A 24,145-nucleotide genomic window follows, 5' to 3' on the forward strand; every position below is an offset into this window, starting at 1 on the left:
ATTTTGAATTCAAACTCATGATTCTGGTATATGTTTACAATTTTATTAATATAAAGATAATTTACTAGTACTACTACAAATATATCATCAAATATGAATATGGATTTGAATGTTAGTCCATGTCAAAAAAATATCCATGTCTTTGCTAATACATCACCAAGAGGGCTGGATCGATATATATATATAATTATTCGATTATCGGTTAACTGTTGGTTAAATAGTCATGTTTAGTAGGAATTCGTCTATGTTTAGAATTCTATGACAAAAAATGACATTTTTATCATAGAATTTCAAACATAAATAAACTATCTTCCCTACCAAACACGACATGGAATTATCTATACCATATATTTTTGTTTTATTGATGTAAATTCTTAGTGAAATAATACAAAAACATGTACAGTACATTTTTCTTTGTACTCTCTGATAGTGCTATAAAATATTTAGTCACATATACATTTTGTATCCAGACAAATATACTCAACTAATAGAGTCTAATCATCTCGAAACTTTTAGTCTTAATCATTCAACATCAACGATACTTGAGAAACACAGGTTCTTTGAACTCGATATCTAAATCATTAGCAATTATGAATATAAGAAGAAATTAACCTTTAATTGCTTTGACTATTTAGCTTCCATATGAGAAACACGCAAATAGTTGAAAATTTGATCACTTTTTGACAAAAAGGGCAAACAAATTCCAAGTGTCCTAGTCCTAAAAACTAAATTCAAAAACCTAGTTTTTTTCACAATTTTTTCCTTTTGTTCCATGGATGGAAGCAACCCATGAAATTAAGGAACATTTATTTCTTTATAATTGGGTAGGGGATGTAACAACCACACCAACTTATATAACAGTCTCTCTTTCAAGACTTTTTTTGCAAAGGTCAAATGCCTTGTATATTTGCCACCTGTCCCTTTATTCAATCCTGTTTTATTTACCTTGAGCTATTTATATTACTCTCTACATTTCTATTTAAATTTCTTTTTAATGCTACACTCACACATAAAATTGCTAGAAAACTTAAAATTAACAACATAAAGCTGAAGTGACTTCAAACAAAGAAATCTTTAAATCTCACCACTCAAATACACACAACACAGAGAGAGAGAGATTGACCATGAAAAGGGCCGGCGCCAAATCCTATTGACTTCAATTATTCACCAATCAATCACACACACACACACACAATCTTACATATAGTACTATATAAATATGAGAGCTGGCTACCTCACCACAACATCAATTAAAAGTACTAGAACCTTATCATAAAAAACTCATACTAATAATTTTCTTGAAAATCAATCAAACATCTTTAAAGAATGGGAAGATCACCATGTTGTGATAAAGAAGGGCTCAAGAAAGGGCCGTGGACGCCAGAGGAAGACACGAAGCTCGTTCGATACATCCAAATCCATGGCCCCGGTAACTGGAGAATTCTCCCCAAGCACGCCGGTATGTATATATAAAAATCAACTATTTATTCATTTCTCAGACGCTTATTATTCAAGAATATGTATATATAAGTGTGTGTGTTTTTTTAGGGCTTGAGAGATGTGGGAAGAGCTGCCGTCTGCGTTGGACAAACTATTTGAGGCCTGATATCAAGAGAGGAAGGTTTTCTTTTGAGGAAGAGGAATCTATTATTCAACTCCATAGCCTTCTTGGAAACAAGTAAGATTTTCATCATCACTAAATATTGTTTAGAGATTGAAATCAAAACAATAGAATTTGAATTGAGTGCAATGGAAAAATGGAAGTTTGAATGAAATATTACTAAGAGATTCCACTTTTTAGGTTAAAAGGTTTTCATTTTTTCTTGATCAACTAGGTGGTCCGCGATCGCGGCCCGTTTGCCTGGGAGGACGGATAATGAGATCAAGAACTACTGGAACACTCACATAAGAAAGAGGCTCCTGAGAAATGGGATTGACCCGGTCACCCATGCGCCCCGGCTCGACCTACTAGATCTATCATCGATACTCAACTCACCTCACCTCAATTTATCGAACCTCCTTCGCCTCCAGACGCTCCTCAATCCGCTGGCCCTAACCCTCCTATCATCCAATGTTGAAAACCCTAATATCTTATTGCAAAAGCTTCAAGAAAATCAACTCTTGGATTCGCACAATCTCAACAATCAAACCCCAACTTTCCAACCTTATCAATTTGAAAACCTAATAAACCAACAAAATCCATCAAATCTTGAAGATTCTACACTTCCAAATCCACCTCAATCAGCCCAAAATAACCTACGTCAACTACCTACTACTTCTCCTAGCACAAGTGACCAAGTCTTCCAAAATTATTACCCTACAAATGAAAATGGTTCTAATTATTTCTATGGGGTTTCCGATCAAATGAAGGCGGTGGACTTGTCGGAGAATTCAAGCTTCGATTCGGTGATGTCCACGCCATCGGCCTCAACGTTCATCAACGGGGGCACGGAAGATGAGAAGGAAAGCTTTTGCAGTAATTTGTTGAGGTTTGAGATTCCAGAAAGTTTAGATCAATTAGATTATTTCATGTAAATTAATATAGTTGTGTTTGTGTAGTTAGAATCTAATGGACCCCTTTTCTCTTTTTTTGGTGATTAGGTCCATTTTATGTGTTTAAAATGCTTGAGTTTGTAGCAGAATTATGTGTGATCTTTATTATGTACTACAATAATATGTTTGCAGTTTGCATGTATATATACTTTCTCGATTTCGTGGTTAGTTATCACTATAATTTCTCAAAGTGTGCTTTGAATAAATCTATTAGTATAATTGTATCGAGTCATGTGTGACATATTAACAAGAGTGAAATAGCACTTGATAAAGTTAAGAATTCGTTAGAAGTTTAAAGTGGTTGGAGGGATTTCCTACATCTTCGTGCATTTCCTATAAGTATAATAGTATTAATAATAATAATACTAGTAATAATCAAGTGCTAACTGGAATTTCAAACTTTGGAACAAACTCTAGGTACCAAACATATGATTTTTTGGTTATATAGGATATTTTAGGAAATTTCAATTCTTCTTTCTTTTTAGTATTTTATTTTCCTTTCTTCTTTCTTTTTTCTCCTTAGTTTATGTTTGTTCTTTTTCTTTTTCTTTTCTCTTCTTTTTCTTCTTTATTTTTAGTGTTTTATACTTACATCTAATCGCATTCATAATATAAAACAAGAACAAAGCACCTAATTAAATTAATTATTTAAAGTAATTAAATCAATTGAATATTTTTATTAAATTATTTTATACTCATTTTAGGGGTGAAACACCTAACTAAAAATATTGAACTCTTTATATCATCATGAATACAATTGATGATTTATAATTTTTATTAAGACTATAAAGATTAGTTATTAATTTTATTATAAAATAATAATAATAATAATAATTATTATTATTATTATTATTATATAATATTATATTATTCATAATTTAAATAATTATACTATAATTATTTATTAATTACTACTACATTTTAGTATTATAACAATAATATTATTATAATGATTAAATATAATTATAACTATAATTATAATTAATTATTCATTTATAGCAGCAAAATAATAATATTAATATCAATTAATAATAATAGTATAAAGAGTGAGGAGAATGAGAGAAGATATTATAATATCACTTTTGGTACTAGTTTTGTGTATGCTCAAAATATCCTCTATGACACAAATGAAAAAATGTACTATTTGTTTAGAGGGCATTTTGTGGTGAAAATCGCATCAGATACCAAAAATGTAATTTATAGGTAAAAAACGATATAAAATAAAGATCAGGTACCATTTATGTGCGAAAATGAAAGATCGGGTATCATATATGTGCGAAAATGAAATATCAGGTACCATATATGTAGTTCACTCTAATATTAAAAATATGCTAAAATTTGACATCTATCAAGATGGATCATATTATATATTTGTATTATACTCCCTCCGTCCCACAAGAATATGCATTCTTTTCTTTTTAGTCCGTACCATAAGAATATGCATTTTCCAATTTAGAAACTATTTTCTCTCTAATGAGGTGTGACACATTTCCCGCTAACAATACTTTAATTACTTTTCATCTCTAGCTCTCTCTTACTTTACCATTTGTATTAAAACATATGCCGAATATAAAGTGTATATTCTTCGGGAACGGAGTAATATAAGAAAAATTCAAATGGATCTAATATGTGTGAAATTTAAAATGGCTGTGCGTGGTGTTGACGGATCATATGGCACAAATGGTTTGGCGAAAATTGCCGGTCCTAATCATCGTTGCTCAATGGATACCATCGAAATCGGAGAAAAGATTGTTAGAGAAAAACTAGATTGATAAGTTAAAGTATGAAATTAGACACAGAATTGTGGATTATATAGGAAGTGGGCGATAAAAAAAATAGTAGGAGTGTTATAAAAATGATTTATAAAACATGCCCATTAAATGGCAACTGTTGAAAACCCAGTCATAAATCATTGATCATTACTATTTTTATTACATTATCGAAGCAAACAGGGAGCCAAACACAGAATTAAAAATTCCTCAAAACGTAGTCTCCATTCCAATTATCTACGCTTGCTGCTGTTATACACCCCGCGATCTCTCTCCCTCGACCCCCTAGAATGCCGGTGCTCCTCCTCCACCGAGGGAGCTGGAGGAGGCGACGAGGTGTACCTCGACGGGCGCCTCTTGAAATGCCTCTCGTCATCGCTGCTGTCGTGATCTACTGGGATGGCAGCGCTACTGCCTTTTCTTGATCCAGTAGCCGCCTTGTGCTCTTCGTGCTGCCCGTTCGATGTCCTGTGACTCGAGGAGCCAGCATCGGCCAACGAGAGCTTTCTTTTCTTGGTGGACGATTCGCCACCAGCTGGGAAGCTAATCCGGGAGAAGACACTCGCCTTATGCTTCTTGTCTGCGGCTGCTTCTGAGGGTGACTGCGAGCGGTGGAGGTGGCGGTGGTGATCCCTGTCGCGGTGGGGCTCTTCGCGGTTAGTTTCTTCGTGGCGGCGCTGCTGGTGGTGGTGGTGGTGATCCTCGTTTACGTAGTCAGACCTCTTTTTGGAAGACGGGCGAGGAAGCTCCGGGTCTCGGCGACTCGGAAGGTGGTGGCCGGCGGCAGAAGGTGGAGGGGTCAATCTCTGAACCAGAAAAATCCACCAAGTTAGACAAGGAAGATAGTATCAATTAGGCAAAGGAAACTAGAAATTATTTTTTCCCAAGAGTAGAGCAGGTTTTAGAAACAAACATCTCAACGACGATAAACTCAGCCTGCGTTTGAAGACGGGTATACGGAAATAACATTAGGCAAACGATAAAAATACGTACAGATTTGGATCTCGAAGAGACATTGACTGTACTGCTCCCTTCTCTTCCATATTCCCTATCTTTGGTAAACTCCCTATATCAAAAGGCCAAACAGAGCAAGCTTAGGTATAGATAATAATTCCTCTTTAAATAGCTCAAGAGTAAAATATTGTAGAATGAAATGTGTGGGGGAGCTAACCTTTCATCGCGTCTCTCCATTTCACGCTTCCTCGTCAAATCAGATTTGCGAGCTTCAAATTCCTTTCTGCTCGTGATGGGTGGGGGAGCATTGTATCCCACTAACTCAGAAAGGTCCCTGGAACCCATGAAACAAATAACCCAATAATCAAGAACCGAGAAGTAAAAATAACAGCAGTCACTTAAATTTGCCTAACACCGTGTTCAGAATGTATAAGCTAAACCATACCTCTGAGGGCCGTATGGAAGAATACCACCATGTCCTGCAAATGGATCATATGGTAAAAAGCCCCCAAACTGAACGTCCATAGGATTAACGCCATAACCCCCATAGGGCATAGGACCACCGCCATACATCATAAAGCCATCAAATCCAGGATGCATGCCATTCCAGCCAGGATTAAAAGCAGAAGGTCCCATATTCATCATGTAATTCTCAGGAACGAGGTCTGGGCCAGCCCGCCACTGCGTCTCTGCAGCTGCAGGGAACTCCAAATTTTCAAATTGATGTTCACACAGCTAAATCAGAATAAACAGACATTATCGAGCATTCATGCTGTTTTATTTCATGTCATATCTCAGATGCAGCAAGCACGAATGCAGCTTGGTTCGTAACAAACTAAGCATGATCTTACAAATATAAGTTAATATGATGCAGAGTAAGAAATCATTCGTATGTTGAAAACAATTCTTCATTGACATCCTCGACGAAATGCTACAAAGAGAACAGCAGAGCCTTATACACAATAAACTAGAAGAAAAGCATGAATGTCATACACAAATTAATATGGCTTAATTAGTTGTTGACTTGTTTCCGTGCAAAGCCCACAATGATAAGAGCCCACAATAAAAAAAAAACCAACCAAACATTCATTTCCTCTAGCTTGACCAAATACATCTCTACGAATCAAATATTTGCAAAATCTTGGATCAGCTACCAAACTTATAGTATGAATTATTAAATACATCACAGTACATAAATTAGTAAAGGCAAAAAAAAGGCAGCAAGCAAATTTTGATAAGGCCATACCACCAGGAGCCATGGAAATTTTCTTCTTCTTTTTCTTCCGGCCTGTGAAACCACAAAGAGAAGGTCATTTGTCAGAATTCATGCTCCTAAATTAAGGAACAAACAAATTGCATTAACAACCATAACAACCTTATGACTATTATGTGTTCATATATATTTGGTATGTTTCTGTATTTTATTATAATATTAGTTATGATTTTCATGTGTTTCTATGAATTTTGGTCAAATCAAGGCTTGGAACACTCCCCAAAGCTTAAAAATCCCTTTCAAAACCTTGGCATAAATATTGCATAAGCAAACTATGTGAATGCTATTTACCTGCTTCTCCAGATATTGGTTTCTGCTGCACCTCTTCATCGGGCAGAGGAGCACTTCCTTGTGATGCTGCTTCCTTAACTGTTCTCGAGTCATGTGTTGCTTCTGAGGCATCAGGCACTTTTAGAGCTATCCCTTTCTCTGATTTCAGGGGCACGATAGCAGGCTTATTTTCTTCAACAGTCTCCACATTTGTAGGAACTTCCTGCCTCTGAGGTGGTGGTGCGGGCACTTGCTGTCCTTTTGAGGCAGCAGACTGCGTGGGGGATGGAACCTTTGCTTGTGGATTTCTTGACTCCATATCTGAACCACAAAAAGGGGGGGGAAAAGAACAGTTAGGAGGCTGGTTGTAAGTAGACCACATTGATAGCACACTCCATATCTAAGGTGAAAGATGTTCACACTTACACTTGCGAGTGTGCATTGTGTATGCGAGAGACAGAGGGAGAGCAAAGAAGAAGTGAGATAAATAAGGCACACACCTTGAGCTTGAAAAGCACTCCCACCATTTTCACCACTATTATTATTAGATTCCAAAATCCGATTAATGGTATCTCTTACGGTCTTGTTGGGCAAAAGATCATCCGCGAGAATACTTGTGGCCCCACATTCACACATTGACCTCGATATAATGTAATCCCGTATGCCTACAGAGAAGTAAGAAAAAGGAAAAGTGAGGACTTGAAACAAAGGATATCGAGGTAATCCCGTATGCCTACAGAGAAGTAAGAAAAAGGAAAAGTGAGGACTTGAAACAAAGGAGAAGCACGGTCTTGACAAGAAAACCTCATTCCGCATGCAAAATTGCGTTAAAGTGAAAAGCAAAAGATCCAATAACAATATCAGGATCAGGACAATAGAGCACATTCTTACATTTATCACAAAAGCTCTTCAAACAACACTTGCTCGTCAGGACAGCATCTTTCATTACTTCTTGACACAAAGGGCACCGCAGCTCTCTTGGAAGATCACCAATTGGTCTTGTAGATGGCATTCCCTCAATCTCTTTCTCAAAAGCAGCCCTATAAAGAATCACTGATGAGTACATATGGCCCTTGTAAAACACATAAAATTAATTAGTGAAGACAGCTTACTCATTTGGCTTCAATGTTGCTGCAAGCCCGCTCGCCATTGCATAAGAGCCATCTGGGGTGGCCACCAACATTGATTTTGGAATTCCCGTAGCAGGTTTGACCTTTCTGATGTCGAAATTGGGATCTCCATTAGTAGGACAATGCTGGATAAAGTGTCCTGCAGGAAAGAAACCCGTCACTAAGTAATACTCCTGTTTTTAATTATATATAAATGTAAAATAAGTCAAACCACTTTCCTAGAAAAAGAACATACCAGGCACCTTGCACCTGTGACATATGTACCCTTGTGGTGGTGTTTTCTTCTCAAATCCACCTCGACCTGGAAACATGACCATTGAGTTTCAGGAAAATAGTCATAGACAACAAAGACATAGGAAGGTGGCAAAGCATCAATACATAAATTCCTGAAATAGCTAAAAGCACGATATTAAAAGAACAAAATGATGATGTTATGTTTATTTTTAAACAACCAGCAGAAATATTCCAGATACACGTTAAGGTACAAGAGAATCACCAAAACCACCACGTCCACCTGGCGTTCTGCCACCTCGTGCAAAACCTCTACCATTAAAACCATCCGAAGGTTGTCTGCCAAAAGATAAAAGTTATAAAAATTAAGCTCCAGTAGCCAGAAATTGAGGGCATAATTGGTCCAAAATAAATATCACCCAGAACATCTATGATAAGCCAGAACAGCTCCTCACCGCTGCCAATCTAATGCCGGTGTGTCAATTAAAGCTTTGATCTTGCTCTCCTCATCCTCTTTGCTAACAGGAGTAGCATCTTGAACTGGGATGCTGGATGGAACAGGGGTAGTTTCAGGCATAGCATATAGATCATTTCCAAATTCATCCCATTCTAAATCTTCGCCCTAGAAAAAGCAACAAAGTATTCATACACTTGCAACACAAAAAAACTAGCAAGGAAATGCTCCCATGTCCGGGTTCCCAGTTACACACTAATAAGTAATAAGGTGGTAAAACTATTCCAGGATTAATGAATGAAGCCTTACATATTTCACATAAGACTGATCTGCTACAGCAAAGCTGCCCTTTACAGCTTGAACATCTTCAGAATTATGGTCAACATTCAACCTACAGGACAACACATTCAAATACACAAACTAAGCACTAAGAAATTCTGCAGATGAAGAGTGTAACCCTAGTATTTTAATTTTTCGTGAGTGTGTGTGTGTGTGTGTGTGTGTAAATCGTTCCATCTCTGTATGGATAAGTTAAACAGAGAAAATCTGAAGCTGGTCATACAATGTTTAGAAAACATCAACAGGAAGCACAAATTGATGTTTAACATTTGGTGGTTGCACAAAATTCTTCAATCACACAAGCAAAAAATTGACAAAGCTTAAAAGGAATAAGAAAATACTCTTCTTGTTCGCTAACAGGTGCAGCAACTATGGGCTTGCGAGGCCTTCCAGGTACTCGGCGTATTAAAACAGAAGTATTTTTGGGAATTAACATTCCTTCGTCGAGGTACTCTGAAATTAAAAAACAATAAGATGTGTATAAACCCCAGAAAACCACCACAAAACGCAACCAAACGGTAAACTAGAATTAACACCACCAAAAGTTATCTCATCACCGCCATAGTCCCTATCAACCCATGGTGTATTTCACAATCTCCATCACAGTCCTGATTTCATAAATCAGGCTGAAACAACCAAATCAACACCACAACACTGACAGTTCTCAGTGTACAATAACTGTTACAATGATTAGTACATTCAGCATTAAAATGATCTAATCCCAATTTTATTGCAGATTTTGTATTTGGACATTTTTCAAGTAAAATAACCAAGCTTCAGCCTCCAATATATATGTATATATGCATGTATGTGTGTGTATGTAAAATTGTATACACTGTAGCTAAACTCACAACTACTAAAACCTATTTTACACTGCAACAATCTCCAAGAACCATTTGAATACTAATTCATTTAGAGACTAACAGAACATCATGACAATTGTTAAAGATCGCAATATATTTCATATTTTACAGAATCAATTCCATAACTCCCAACAATTTTCAATTAATAAATCAATGTGAGTGCAAGACTAAACAAACAGCAATGGAACACTCGAAATGAGTCAACTTCCTCCAATGTACCAATCTCCTATCATCTACAACATGATCAAAAACCTCTTCAAATCAGATTCCCAACAGCTGACTTTATCAGCATACCATAATTTATTCAGTTATCAACTCTTATCAGCTTCCCACAAGTGACTAAACACAAGAGTCGTTGGTCTAAACCCAAAAAAACTAAGCTTGGCAACAACTAAGACCCAAGCCCCATGCCACCATAGAAAGATAGCACTGAAATATGTCTTCATTTAAATTTACCATCATCATATTACACAAAGTAAAAGCTCAAATATGTGCTCTACTTATAAACAGAGTTGCAAAATAAACCATAACCCTATGTTTCATTTAAAAATTTATCAAAAAAACATTGTGCATAGAATCAAAACCAACCTTCATTGGTCTGGGCGTTGGTGACTATGAGGTCAAAATCAGTACCACCCAAATGCTTTAATTCAAATATTTTTTCTTTCAAGTGTCCCACCGAAATAAAGTGGCCGTCCATTGGAACTGAATCATAATCTTTAGCACTTTTAAATTTATAGTAAACAGCCATATTTTGTTATGGTATCGCCTTTCTTTGTATATGTTCGCCCTCTATTTCCAGAGAGAAACAACACAAACAAGAATAGAGGCCGTCAAATAATACAAAATGAAAGCTCTGGCATTCAACTTCAAAATTTGAAAAAATGGAAACAATAACAGTACAACTGAAACTCAATAGATTCTTCTTTTTCTTCTCTGCAAATACTTATCAATCAAACCGACTAACTGTTGGCCTTCTAATCCTTCAGCCACTCAAAAACATCCAAATGCCGCTCAGCGCCTCTCCACTTGGATCGATTAAACAACTGAGCAGGAACCTCCAGATGTCGCCGAGCTGCCACTGCCTCGAACCGTAAACTTCTTTCAATCGATGTTGTCGAACGATTTCTAGCTCAGCAAATACGAAACTCCGCCAATTGTTCAATTCGATCGCGGAATCAACAGCGCGGGAGAGAGTTAGGGTTGAGCCGCCTTAGCCGAAACTACTCCACCATCATCATCATGACAATGAACCGAATTGATTCCGAATTCTGATCGGAGAGGATTGTATCAACGGATATTAAGGAACCGAATTTTTGAATGAAATCCGCGAGAGGTGGAAATTAGGGCTAGAATAATGCGGCAGATGGAAATCGAAGCTGTGTTTAGCGCTGAGATGATAAAGTATTGTGTGGGGGAAGTTTTGTAAGGGGAATGCGATTGCGATGACGTCAGGGAACCAACCCTACACCTTGTTCAAATAAATTTCTATCCAATCAATACATTTAAATTTCAGTTTCGACGAAATCCCTAAGGAAGTGTTTGGATTATCATTTAGGCCCAATTAATGAGCATTTCTAGGTTATCTTTTGTATTAGGCCCGAGTAATCGGCAATGGCCCGCTGGTTTTGGGCTTGAGTCGTTATCGAAACGGTGGAAAAGATATCGATAAAAATTTGTCTTTCTTTGTTAAAGTTATTAAGAATCAAGCAATTACTATTATAGCCTTGTGTTTTTTATATGAAATATTCATCGCTCAATCTTAGGCAATATAATTCGTTTTATCCACCTCATTGAATACTTGTGCAAGCACCAAATCTCCTCAAGGAATTGGTCTTTGCAATTTGTCTAGTGCGATTGAGGCTCCCGATTCCAACTTCTTGTTTTTGGAATTTAATTGCATTTAGTTTTCTTGCCGCACCCATAATTTCATTCTACTACAAGTTTTCCCCAAACAACGAAATCGCACTATGCTTGCTTAGTTTGGCGAGGTTGGGCAAGGGAAGAAGCAGATTGGTACGACGACGCTGCCACAATTTCAAAACCATGACAAACAAAGAGCAACTATATGAAAATCCCTTAGTAGTGTGTGATCCTCATCGAGAGAACCGCGTCCGCTCAAAATTCTCTTTTTTGAACAGTTGAACCCGCCGTTTGTAAAATGAAAGCTGGAGAAAAAGTGTGACAAAATTGAATACTTTATGTCTCTAGAGTTTCAATGGGATAAATCTGGAAATAAACAAAATCAACAAGAATAGTTAGAATTTGCTAATATTAAGTTGATGTAAAAGAGCGACTAATTGCGAGTACATAGAATTATTGAATGTAGATAATATACAACTAATCCAAACACCCCATCTTATCTTGATATGAAAGATCAAGAACACATGGTTGCTTCCTTTTCTTTAGAAATGGTAAAATAGAAATTAAAAAGACCCTAAATAAAACGAGGGCTTGTTTGGTAATTCGGATGAGATACAGAAAAATACTAGCAGTACTACTATACCACAGAAAATAGTCTTTTTTTTAACAGTCTATCAAAATTAGTCTCTATCCAATTTTGATAAGTTTTTTCTCTCTCTATATATTATTATTATTATTATTATTATTATTATTATTATTATTATTATTATTATTATTATTATTTAATTTTGTATTAAAACTTGTACTTATCATATGCCACTAACACTATTTTTCGTGGACGAAGGTAGTAGATAACTTGAGATATGAAATACAACCGGATAACAAGAATATTTTTTTTATGTTATTATTTGGTATATAAAATATAGACTCCTTGAGAATGTATATAACCCTATTATGGCCTAGTCTGGTATGGAATGAATTTATAATCATGAAATCGACTCGAGCATCATCATCAGATTATAAGTTCATAAACATCGGACCATATCTACTCATCTTTTTGAATTTTATTATGGTTTTGGTCGGAGCATATCTACTCATCTTTTTGAATATTATCCTCGTTTTGGTCGGATCATATCTGCTCATCTTTTTTAATTTTATTCTACTAGTAAGAGGGGTCTTGAAGTAAAAAATAATAGTTTCAGATCGTTTTTTTATAGTATACTTTTAATTTTGGTATGTTCTATAAAATTATTTAGATAGACTTTTATAACCTTTTCTCGCATAAGATGAATATCATTCTTTACTAATAATACTTTAATCACTTTATCTTTCTCCTACTTAACTAATTTTGCATTAATATGTCTCGTTTCCAAAGTCCTTATATATTTTATTTTGGTACGTTCTATAAAATTATTTCAGATCGACTTTTTATAATTTTTTCTCCTATAAGATGAATATCATTCTTTAATAATAATACTTTAATCACTTTATCTTTTTTCTACTTAACCAATTTTGCATTAATATGTCTCATTTCCAAAGTCCATGGAGTATATTTTGGGGGGAGGGGTAGCATTCGAACTCGAACTTATATTATAGATACGACTGAAAAGATAAAAGTGCTCTTATTGCTTCTAGATATTTAGTTAATGATTACGTTAGTAAAATTAAAAATAATAATTAATTATTTACTTTATGAATAATGAAGGGTTACTTGAGGTTTAGGTCCATAGTCTCGAAAGTATATAGGACGAGAACTAATAATAATAAATTGCTAAATTGTTGATTGAGTTAGCTAAATGTGTGGATTACATGTGTGGAAATTAGGGAAGTCAATTCAACCCGAAACCTATGGGCCGGTCCGAACAACCCGATTATATAAGCGGGTTAGGGCTTTAATTTTATTATCCGAATATAAAACGGGCTAAACGGGTTGGCCCGAATGGGTTGACGGGTTAAACAGGTTGGCCCGAACGGGTTGCGGGTCGGCCCGATGGGCTGTGAGTTTTAATTATAAAATATTAAGTTTTAGAGGTTTTTTTATATTTTTGAATCATCAATCTTCATTCTACACTTTTCCACTCGATTCCTCAATATCAGCTTTCAAGTATTGCACCGTCCTATCATCTACCACTAGTGTCTTACCACCACCAAAGTCAATCAAGACAAAATTAAGAACTAACCCATCAAAATCTTAATATATTTATCATTTTAATAATGATTAATGTACTAAGATATGATTTTTAATTTTCATAAAGAATTAGTTACGAACAATGTCATAATAATGACACGAACATAAGCTTTAATTTATATTGTAGTTGATCGATATGAAAGGTTTTTTTTCAAGTATTATTGAAGAAAACTATGAAAATTTGAAGATTTTATATAGTTCTAAACCAAAAAGGAAAAAGTATCTAAAATTTAAAATCATTTTATAGAAGAAAATTTTGATACAAGAGATTATTTTCGAAAGCTTTTAGGCCCAAATAGTCCGATGGGTTAGCCCAAAACCCGACGGGTTAGGGTTAGGGTTGAAAATTTATGATCCGAACCCGAATGGCCCGCACCCAAATAGCCCGGCGACCCAAGTGGGCTAGCCCGAATCCGAACGGGTTAGCCCGATTGACATCCCTAGTGGAAATAGGCTTAGATCCGAAAAATCATACAAACAAAATTCGAACTACCGCAAATCGAAGCACTATCCGTCTAATTCGAAGGGTAGCAAAGAAAGTCACGCCAAAATCAACACAAATAAAATACTAGTACTTCCTCAAGTCCCTCGTAGTTAAGTCATTTTTTCATTTCAGAAAGTTTTTTATAATTGAGTCATTTCCATATACAGTACTATTTCCGTCCCAACTAAATTGAGTCGTATCCTTTTTGGGACGTCCAACAAAGTTGAGTCATTTCCCTTTACTCTCTCTTCATTTCTCCTACTTTTTTCTCTTTCCTATTTTATTTTACTTAATTTCAATCTATTCAACAGAATTCCTAAATTTTTATGCCCAAAAATTTTGTATCAACTTAGTTAGAACGAAAGAAGTAATTTTTTTCTCTTTCTTAACTTTTTACTTTATTCTCTCTAATTTTTATCTTTCTTACTTTTTTATTTATTTATTTAACACATTCAATACTCATTTTTTAAATTACGTGTCGAAATTTTTTGCTCAAACTATAACGAGGGAACGGAGGGAGTACTATCAATTAAAGCCCAAATAATTGTGTGTGGGTCAGAAACAAATAGCGAAAAGCCCAATTAATACTCATTGGATCATTGGTTCATGCTCGAACCCCATTAAGCTGAAAACAGATTCTCATTTCTCATTCATTTCAATCGATCTCGCACAATCTCTTTGATCCTCCTACTGTTGCCGCTCTGTGTGATTTCCCAAACTCTGCAATTCAGGTTGGTATTGTTCAATCTCTATGGATTATCGTCTGTTTTTAATTTATATTGCCGTGAAGGGAATTCGTTTTGGATTAGGGCTCAGTACTTCTGCGTGGATTGATTTATGAGCTTTTAGCTGCCTGAATCTGGATTTCTGATATTTCAATTAAGGATCGTTGGTATGTTATCTCGTGCATTGATGGATTGAATCCTCCCGTCTAGAATTGGGTCTGTTGTTGTCGTCATTTTTAGATCGATATGTGCTCTGGTTTCGTGGTTGCATTCAATTATATGGTTTTAGGGAGAAATTGTTGAGATTTTGTTGCTTGTTAATAGGTGTAATTGGGCCTAAATAGATGAATCTCACCCATTTTTGGCGTTGGGCGTGAACTAAAATTTTCTTTCTAATGCACTAACTTTCTATTGCTTTAATTTTTCCTAAGCTTGCAAAGCTAGAAAAGGGCAGAAGTTTGCTTTTTGATAACGTTATGTTATGTCATTTTTCGATTACAAGGTCGGTCTCCTTGAAGCAACGACTTCTCTTGTTATTCTTTGATCAGTTATTGTGCAGATATTATGTTGAGCAATGTTTCGAGAGTAACATACTGTATCACTTGTGTGAAGTCATACTTATTTACTGGTCGGATCAATGAGAGCATTTCATCTCTAAAGACCCTTTAGCTTGAATATGTCAACGAATCTTCTATCGACTTTAGTTTTGTGATTTAATTTTCCATGGTTGATAAATAATTAAATATGAATCTCGATCATTCACTACTGTCATCTCAATCGTAAGGACTGTACTTTTATCCGAGAGTGGACAATGAAATATGTTTTGGTTACTTTGGTATTCTGCAATAGATGAGTTATTTTCATGAATCTCGTACAACCATTAATTACAAAGTGATGAAATTATGCTGGATGTCTGAGGAACCCTTTAGGTCAAGAGCGAAGCTCATTGAGAAGCAAAAACTTTTCCAGAGCATTCACAAACACATCCATTTGAAGCAACCAATGGATAAGCTCACATCGGTTGCCATTCCTTTGGCTTTGGCTGGCTCTTCGTTGTTTCTTATCGTAAGTCCATCTCTCAGTTTCTGTCTTCTCAACGTGTATTGTGTTTTTTTCACCATCGTAATGGGAGACTGCTATTCATTTTTTCAGGGAAGAGGGATCTATAACATGTCTCATGGAATTGGAAAGAAAGAATGAGGAAAATACCTTCCTTTTTTGAGGATCCTGGAACATTTTTTGCAAGTTTTGATCTAGAAGCTTTTATCTTGATCATTTAGTATCTGCATTTTTTAATTTCAATAATTTCTGATTGCATACTATTTGACTTTTGAATGTACATTCTTTGCCATCGAAGAAAGCATTCCATTTAAGTTTGTTTGATTTTTGGAGTGAAGAAATATTAAATATCAGCCATATGATATGGTATTTGCCTTGAAGCTCTCTTTTTTCCAATTGATATAATAATTAGGTTTACCTAAATGGATCCCAAGAGGGGAACGTATATATTTGTTCAAACATTCAAATAATATTGCAGCAGTCTATGACTGGCATTAATTAAAAAACAACAGATAGCTAATATATAAATAAAAAATGGTGACAGTAAAACTCAACTTGAATATAGTATCCACATATTACGAACATGCTCACTTTTGACTGCTCATGCTAAGAATATTGACTCGATCATCTCTTAATCTGCAACTTCATGATTTTTAAAGTTGGTTAGTTACAAATTCAACTTTGAATGATTACCAACTGCTGAGCTCCTTTGCCCACCATTTCATCCTTCGAGTCTTCTCTCTCTCAGCCATGATCATGAGAACCTTTCCTAGCATGATTCTTGCTCTGATCATCCTATGTTTCAGCAACAACAAAATTTTGTCACATGCAGCTGACACCCTTTCACCAAACCAAACTCTCACCGGTGATCAAACCATCGTTTCCTCAGGTGGAAATTTTGAGCTCGGGTTTTTCTCTCCAGGTAAATCTTCCAAGTACTACATAGGCATATGGTATGGAAAAATCACTGAGAAAACTGTGATCTGGGTTGCAAATAGAGAAGCTCCCATTTCAGACAAGCACTCTGCCCAACTCAAGATATCAGATGGTAATCTGATGCTTGGAAACGAATCCCAAATCGAGGTTTGGTCAACTGGTTTAGGTGCCACAGATTCAAGAAGTTCTGCATCTGCTGTGCTTCTTGATGATGGGAACTTGGTGTTAAGACAAGGGTTAGGCTCGAATTCTTCATCTCCGGCACTAAATTTATGGGAAAGTTATAATAACCCTTCTCATACATGGATGCCTGGTGCAAGAATTGGGTATAACAAGATTACTAAAAAGAAACAAATTCTTACATCATGGAAAAACTCAGAGGATCCTGCTCCTGGATTGTTCACACTCGAGCCAGATCTGAATAAGAGCCAATATGTATTAAGGAGGAATAACAGTGAGCAGTATTGGGCTAGTGGAGCTTGGGATGGTGTGCTTTTTAGTGGAGTGCCCGAAATGAGGACGGCTCTTAAGAATGGCTACAATTTCACCTACGTTGACAATGAGAATGAGAGCTATTACATGTACACCATTCGTGATCCATCAATTATCTCAACGCAGATTATGGATGTGTCAGGGCAAGTGAAGCAGCTACTGTGGGTGGGAAATAGCTGGAACGTGTACTGGTCTGTGCCGAAACAGTGTGAAGTTCCTGCTTATTGTGGAGAGTTTGGTGTGTGCACTGAGCCCTCATTTCCATTCTGTAGTTGTTTGAGGGGATTCAAGCATAGGTTTGAAGATGAATGGGAGTTGAATGATTTCTCTGCTGGTTGTGTGAGAGAGGATGCTTTGGAGTGTGGGGATGCTGATAGGAGAAAGGATGAGTTTCTGATGAGTCCCGAAATGGGGTTACCTCAGTACTCTCGACTGTTGAGAGTCGAGAGCAGAGGCGAATGTGAATCAGCCTGCTCAATTGATTGCTCTTGCACGGCTTATGCATATGATGAAGGCGAATGTTCGCTTTGGGATGGAGGGATATTGAATCTAAAATGGGTTGGTGAAGGAAATAGCAGTGGGAGGGCTATCTACATTAGACTTTCTGCTTATTCCTCAGTGTTCCGAGGTCAAAAGAGTGATAAGGGCGTCATAATTGGTGCTGCAGTGGGTTGTTCTGTGGTTGCGTTGGTCATGTTAGCAGTTTTGGCTGCACTGTGGAAGAGGCGGAGACGAAGTGTTGGGACAAATAAAGTGCTGGAGGGTTCTCTGGTGGCCTTTAAATACAAAGATTTGCAGAACGCAACTAAGAATTTCTCAGATAAGTTGGGTGGAGGGGGTTTCGGATCGGTTTATAGGGGAACTTTACCTAATTCAACGGTTGTGGCTGTGAAGAAACTCGAGAGCGCTAACCAAGGCGAGAAGCAGTTCAGGGCAGAAGTAGGCACCATTGGCACAATCCAACATGTGAATCTTGTTAGGCTTCTTGGATTATGTCGTGAAGGCGAGAAGCAGTTGTTAGTCTATGAGTACCTGCAAAATGGTTCCTTAGATTTGCATCTCTTCAAAGCCGATGAGTCTAAGGTTTTGGAGTGGAGTACGAGGTATCAGATCGCGCTGGGAATAGCTAGAGGGCTATTGTACCTCCACGAGAAGTGCAGAGACTGCATCATTCACTGTGATATAAAGCCGGAGAACATTCTTCTTGATGCCGACTTCTGTCCCAAGGTGGGAGATTTCGGCTTGGCAAAGCTCATTGGTCGTGATTTTAGCCGGGTTCTGACAACAATGCGAGGAACTAGAGGTTACCTTGCACCTGAGTGGTTATCAGGAGTTGCCATCACAACTAAAGCAGATGTATACAGCTATGGGATGTTGCTATTTGAGCTTGTATCAGGAAAGCGAAACACAGAGTTTTCAGCTGATGATAATGCTACCTTCTTCCCTTCATTGGCTGCGAGTGTGACAGTAAACGGAGGTGACATACCTGGTCTTGTGGACCCTTCATTGAATGGAGATGCTGATGAAGAAGAGGTGTCGACAATATGCAAAGTCGCTTGCTGGTGTGTTTAGGACGATGAACACATGAGACCTTCCATGAGTCGTGTTGTGCAGATTCTTGAGGGAGTTGCGGCTGTAAGCTCGCCTCCGATTCCACAGGGTCTCAAAGTCCTTTTAGCTGCAAGACCGGAACAACTATTGTTCTTCATTGATTCCTCCACAACAGCAAATTAGTTCTGTAGATAAAATATATCAATTTTTCAATATTTTCATAGTACTTTCAATATGTATCTCAATAGTATGTTTGGAGAAATAAACTGCATAACTTGAATAAAGAGGTCATTTATTAACAACTGGTTACACAGCTATATTTATTGTTCCTTCTAAACAGCTTAACTGCATATACACTGCCATGAGTTTCAATCATTCGGAGCAAGACTCCGTACTTGTAATTCTAGCTCACGGCTCAACCTCCCCTACAAGCTTACCCTACTTATGCGTATACCATAAAACTTCGTGTGACCATTCTTCCTTTTCCTTCCTGACACATGGGAAACACCATCTGCTATAGGTTTTATTTCAGCAACTTCAGCCCTCCTTAAATCCTCCTCGTAGTCAAGTTTCTTCTGTACCCTCCAGAGACCTTGCTTAGGTCCACAAAGGTGGCCAAAGTAGTAACGAGGGTTAATGCAACATGATCTCGAAGACAACATGATCAAGCAACACAGCCCTTCCATTTTCCGTGCCTAAACTATTCGATTTTTCCCAACGAAAATCCCCAGTGTGAAGCGTACAGCCAGATTCCCCACGAAACAAGTACACATAACTGAGCCTATTTAGAATGAACCAAAATAGGTCAAAAAATCTAGCTCCTACGAGATATTTGCAAAATGAAACACAATAAGGCTCTTAAAAAATCAAAAGAGGTAAATCAGCAAATTCAATCGCAAGGAAATTCTGATCCCCAAACAACGCAACCTATGCAAGTTCTAAGCGAGAATTTACAAATCAAAGCAGTAAAAACGAAATAATTGCAGCAAAATCTCGCTGATATATCACAAAAGAAAAGCAGTAAAAACGAATTTACCAGGACGATGCTGAGCATCGATCTCCTTGAACACGAATTCGACGAAGGAGAGGTAAGGGGGAGCGAATGCCAACTGCCGATTTCGACGATGCGGAGGAGAGAGACATCGAAACCCGGGAACTTGCAGGGGATAAACTTGGCAGTGAGGCGGGAGCTGAAGAAGTTGCTCCCGCCGCTGGAATTGAGCTTCAGATATCGTGGCGCGAAAATTTAATTATTCAAAGTATTATATTTTTGTTGTATTTTTAAATGCAAAATTGCAGATTTTCATTTTTCATATTTGTAAAATTCGAGTACGGTTTTAAATTTTTAATCAAAGATAGAAGGGATAAAAGATGCCCTAAAATGAATGAATTATGCAATATATGCTAGTCACATAAATAGGAAGTGAAAAGATAGTAGGATATAACTTTCTCCGTCCAATTATAAGTGTCACTTTTCTATTTGGCATGTTTCATTATAAGTGAGTTATCTTTTTTTTAAGAAAAAAATAATACTTCATCTTTTGTCTCACATAGTTTATTCTCCCACCTACTTTTCTTTTTTTTACTTAGTTCTTTAAAGGGCAAACTGACTTAAAAATTTCAAACTTTTGCAAAAATTTCGATTTTTCTCACGAACTAAAAAATTGGCGTATTGTAACACCCAACTCTATCTGACGTAACTACTTATAGTAAATAAATTTAAAATTTAAAATAATAAGCAATCCACACGTCAAGTAAATAAAACACACATATTATATAAGCTCAAAAACCAACATTTATCAATTGCAAAATATTCTAAATCGTAGTGGGACCCTCTCACCACTCTATATATTACACATTTATCTACATGCAAAAATGATGAGGAGGAGAAGGTTGCCAAAACGCGTCAGCCGCCGACCCTGATAACATGTGGAGTTCCTACGACCCATGTCAACGAATAATTTCACTGATATCTTATTCTTGAAAAATTATAGTGGTTTATATGAGCCACAACTCAGTGCATATAAACCTTACCTTTAATTTCACACACAAATATCAAACACATTCTTTCACCAATATATATCACCAGAAGTAATAAATATCATAAAAAAATTTAATATTCATATGCATATGCCTCTCCGTCCTTTTCATTATTCTGGTACAGATCAAGCCTGGTATCTGCCCGGGCATTTCCATTGTACACGACCCGTAGGTCCCTTATATTTATTTGACCTTTCCACGAAGGTCTCTCTTTACATATTTTGACCTTTCCACGAAGGTCCCTCTTTGATTTGACCTTTCCACGAAGGTCCCTCTTTGCTCTTTGTATTGACCCGTAGGTCTATTATCATTGTATATCACCCGTAGGTCTATTTTCATTTCCATTGATATCAGACTTAGGGTAAGATTGTCACATATCCTCTTTAATTCCATGATTCAAATAATTCCAATACCATGTGCAAACATATCAAGTGCATCAATTACATATTTCTATCATATAATGTAATTTCTATCATATAAGTCATCAATTAACTCCAATACTATAGATAAATATATATATTGCACAAATCACATATCCACGTCATATTACACCATCAATATCAAATAACATAAACCATTTTAGGCTCACATCATATAGTTCAAATATTCACTCCAATTTATCATATAACAATCATCCACACATAACATGCAAAACTAAAAGTGTGATTTATGCACACCTGACTATGACAAATAAACTAAGCTCCTGATTCTGATTTCCAATCCACGGCCCTCCATCCCTTGAATAATTTTCCTTTTCATCTACCTCTTTTTTTTAATATTGCTATTCCTTTCTTTCTCTACTGATTCTTTACTTGGATTGTTTTTTTCTTCTTACCACTAATCCTTGATAGACGTGCATATATATATTCATAGGATCGGTGGAAATTTTAAAATTAAACCGACATTAGACTAATCAAAAATATTGATATGTGTATACACGACACGTATTTCTTAGCTTACACTTGTGATGTTTTTATCATTTCTATATACACACAAGTGGCCTACACATATTCATATATAATATTTAAAAGTTATGTATTAGAATAAAACAACATATATACATATCAACTTTCTTTTATTACGTAACTACACTTAATTTCCATGCATTAGATACAAGTTTGCACATATATATAATGTCACACACACACGTAATTAACATGCACATTTAATTTTACTATACTAAGACAAAAATATATGTTTCACACATAATATATAATTATATTTATTTAAAAATATTCTAGATTCAAAATTCTCTATAAATATATCCAACTATCATCTTATCAACTGATACCTCCTCTATGACACACTTAATATTTCTATAGTAAAAAGGACAATATAATGTGCAATGACAATAAAATATGCTAATATGCAAAATAATGTATATTTCGGGTTAGGGATGTCACACATATAATGTCACGAACTTTACCAGGTTACTAGCATTTCCCATTTGACTCGACCCTGCAGTTTTCCAGATGATTATATAGCGTACGTGGCAAGCCTAAAAGCTGACATGGAGATCGCCGGAAATTCATAAAACGACGTTGTTTTCTACAGCTAAAACGACGTAGTTTTATGTATAGACCCACTGTAGGTGGTAAGAATTTTCCGGCAGAATGGGTGGCGGCGCTGACGATGCGACATCCCTAACCCGAAACATGCATTGTTTTTTATATATTTTTATCGCTATTATTTTATATTGTACTTTGCATTATGAAAAATAAATGAATTATGTCAAAATAGCGTTTTAATTAATTGTGTGAAATTAGTGTAGCTGTGAGCGTATATATATATAAGTATGCGTGTGTGTGGATTTAGATTAGAGTGAACTACATAAATGGTACCTGATCTTTCACTTTCGCACGCAAATAGTACCTGATATTTATTTTATATCGCTTTTGGTACCTATAAATCACATTTTTGGTACCCGATGCGATTTTCTTCCCAAAATGCCCTCTAAACAAATACAATTTCTCATTTATGTCATAAAGGATATTTTAGGTATACATAAAATTAGTACTAAAAGTGATATTGTAATATCTTATTTCATTCTCCTCACTCTTTATACTATTATTATTAATCAATATTAATATTATTATTTTGATGTTATAAATAATAATTAATTTATTTTTAATATCATTCAAATATAGTTAATTATAATTATAGTTATAATTATATTTAATTATTATAAAAATATTATTGTTATAATACTTAAAACTAGTAGTACTTAATAAATAAATATAGTATAATTATATAAATTATGAATCATATAATATTATGTAATAATAATTGTGAATTGTATTCATAATGATATAAAGAGTTGAATATTTTTAGTTAGGTGCTTCAATCTTAAAATGAGTATAAAGTAATTTAATAAAAATTATTCAATTGATTTAATTATTTTAAATAATTAATTTAATTAGACATTTTGTTGTTGATTTATATTATGAATGCAATTGATGTATGTATAAAAAACTAAAAATGAAAGAAGAAAAAGAAGATAAAAGAAAAAAGAAAGAAGAAGAAATGGAGTATAAACTAAGGAGAAAAAAAAGAGAGAAGAAAGAAATATAAAATACTAAAAAAAAGAAGAAAGGAAGAAAAAAGAATTAAGAAGAAACTAAAAAAGAAATAAGAAAGGAAGACAAAATAATCACATAATTGGTACTATTTAATTGAAATTTCCAAAAATATCCTCAATAACTTAAAAATTACATATTTGGTACATGGGGTTATTTTTGTTACAAGGTACCAAAGTCCAAAAACGATATAAAATAAAGATCAGATACCATTTATGTGCGAAAGTAAAAGATCAGGTACCATTTACATAGCTAGATTAGAGTGTACTGTGTACACGAGTGTAGTTGTTTTATTTATTATTCTTCTAATGTAATGTAATGCTTTCATTTTAATTGTATACTATATTATATTATTGGTACATATATGGGACGTAATTTATGATTAGATCAAACTT

At 35.5% G+C, this 24,145-nt stretch overlaps 3 protein-coding genes and 1 pseudogene across 3 annotated transcripts; 3 read left to right on the forward strand and 1 right to left on the reverse strand.

The window, feature by feature from the left end:
• Positions 1 to 1,277: 1,277 nt before the first annotated feature.
• Positions 1,278 to 2,721, forward strand: LOC125213398 (transcription factor MYB41-like). The gene is made up of 3 exons (XM_048113915.2): positions 1,278 to 1,459; positions 1,549 to 1,678; positions 1,836 to 2,721. Exons 1-3 carry the CDS (start codon positions 1,327 to 1,329, stop codon positions 2,533 to 2,535), a joined length of 963 nt encoding a protein of 320 aa, XP_047969872.1. The 5' UTR covers positions 1,278 to 1,326; the 3' UTR covers positions 2,536 to 2,721.
• Positions 2,722 to 4,398: 1,677 nt separating this feature from the next.
• Positions 4,399 to 11,301, reverse strand: LOC125213397 (E3 ubiquitin ligase PQT3-like). Its single transcript, XM_048113914.2, has 15 exons — positions 10,425 to 11,301; positions 9,315 to 9,426; positions 8,944 to 9,025; positions 8,636 to 8,802; positions 8,446 to 8,519; positions 8,185 to 8,250; positions 7,932 to 8,088; positions 7,711 to 7,859; positions 7,320 to 7,484; positions 6,841 to 7,140; positions 6,523 to 6,564; positions 5,722 to 5,971; positions 5,494 to 5,610; positions 5,316 to 5,388; positions 4,399 to 5,128 (listed from the first exon to the last, which is right to left on the reverse strand). Exons 1-15 carry the CDS (start codon positions 10,585 to 10,587, stop codon positions 4,556 to 4,558), a joined length of 2,490 nt encoding a protein of 829 aa, XP_047969871.1. The 5' UTR covers positions 10,588 to 11,301; the 3' UTR covers positions 4,399 to 4,555.
• Positions 11,302 to 15,269: 3,968 nt separating this feature from the next.
• On the forward strand, positions 15,270 to 16,479 carry LOC125214272 (uncharacterized). The gene is made up of 2 exons (XM_048115215.1): positions 15,270 to 16,161; positions 16,249 to 16,479. Exons 1-2 carry the CDS (start codon positions 15,946 to 15,948, stop codon positions 16,294 to 16,296), a joined length of 264 nt encoding a protein of 87 aa, XP_047971172.1. The 5' UTR covers positions 15,270 to 15,945; the 3' UTR covers positions 16,297 to 16,479.
• A 141-nt stretch (positions 16,480 to 16,620) lies between these two features.
• Positions 16,621 to 19,426, forward strand: LOC125214271 (G-type lectin S-receptor-like serine/threonine-protein kinase At2g19130 pseudogene; annotated as a pseudogene).
• The last annotated feature ends 4,719 nt before the right edge of the window (positions 19,427 to 24,145 follow it).

Source organism: Salvia hispanica, chromosome 3 (assembly GCF_029641045.1).
Source record: "Salvia hispanica isolate PSC_SH4W2 chromosome 3, Shi_PSC_v1, whole genome shotgun sequence".
NCBI classification, from domain to species: Eukaryota; Viridiplantae; Streptophyta; class Magnoliopsida; order Lamiales; family Lamiaceae; genus Salvia; species Salvia hispanica.

Coding starts and splice junctions, on each gene's coding strand:
- LOC125213397 (XM_048113914.2), bottom strand. CDS start 10,587: ATGGCTGTTTACTATAAATTTAAAAGTGCTAAAGATTATGATTCAGTT. Junction 7,860..7,931: donor GCAACATTGAAGCCAAATGA/GTAAGCTGTCTT, acceptor GATTCTTTATAG/GGCTGCTTTTGAGAAAGAGA. Junction 6,565..6,840: donor ACCAATATCTGGAGAAGCAG/GTAAATAGCATT, acceptor GTGGTTTCACAG/GCCGGAAGAAAAAGAAGAAG.
- LOC125213398 (XM_048113915.2), top strand. CDS start 1,327: ATGGGAAGATCACCATGTTGTGATAAAGAAGGGCTCAAGAAAGGGCCG. Junction 1,460..1,548: donor AATTCTCCCCAAGCACGCCG/GTATGTATATAT, acceptor GTGTTTTTTTAG/GGCTTGAGAGATGTGGGAAG. Junction 1,679..1,835: donor CATAGCCTTCTTGGAAACAA/GTAAGATTTTCA, acceptor TTGATCAACTAG/GTGGTCCGCGATCGCGGCCC.
- LOC125214272 (XM_048115215.1), top strand. CDS start 15,946: ATGAGTTATTTTCATGAATCTCGTACAACCATTAATTACAAAGTGATG. Junction 16,162..16,248: donor GCTCTTCGTTGTTTCTTATC/GTAAGTCCATCT, acceptor TCATTTTTTCAG/GGAAGAGGGATCTATAACAT.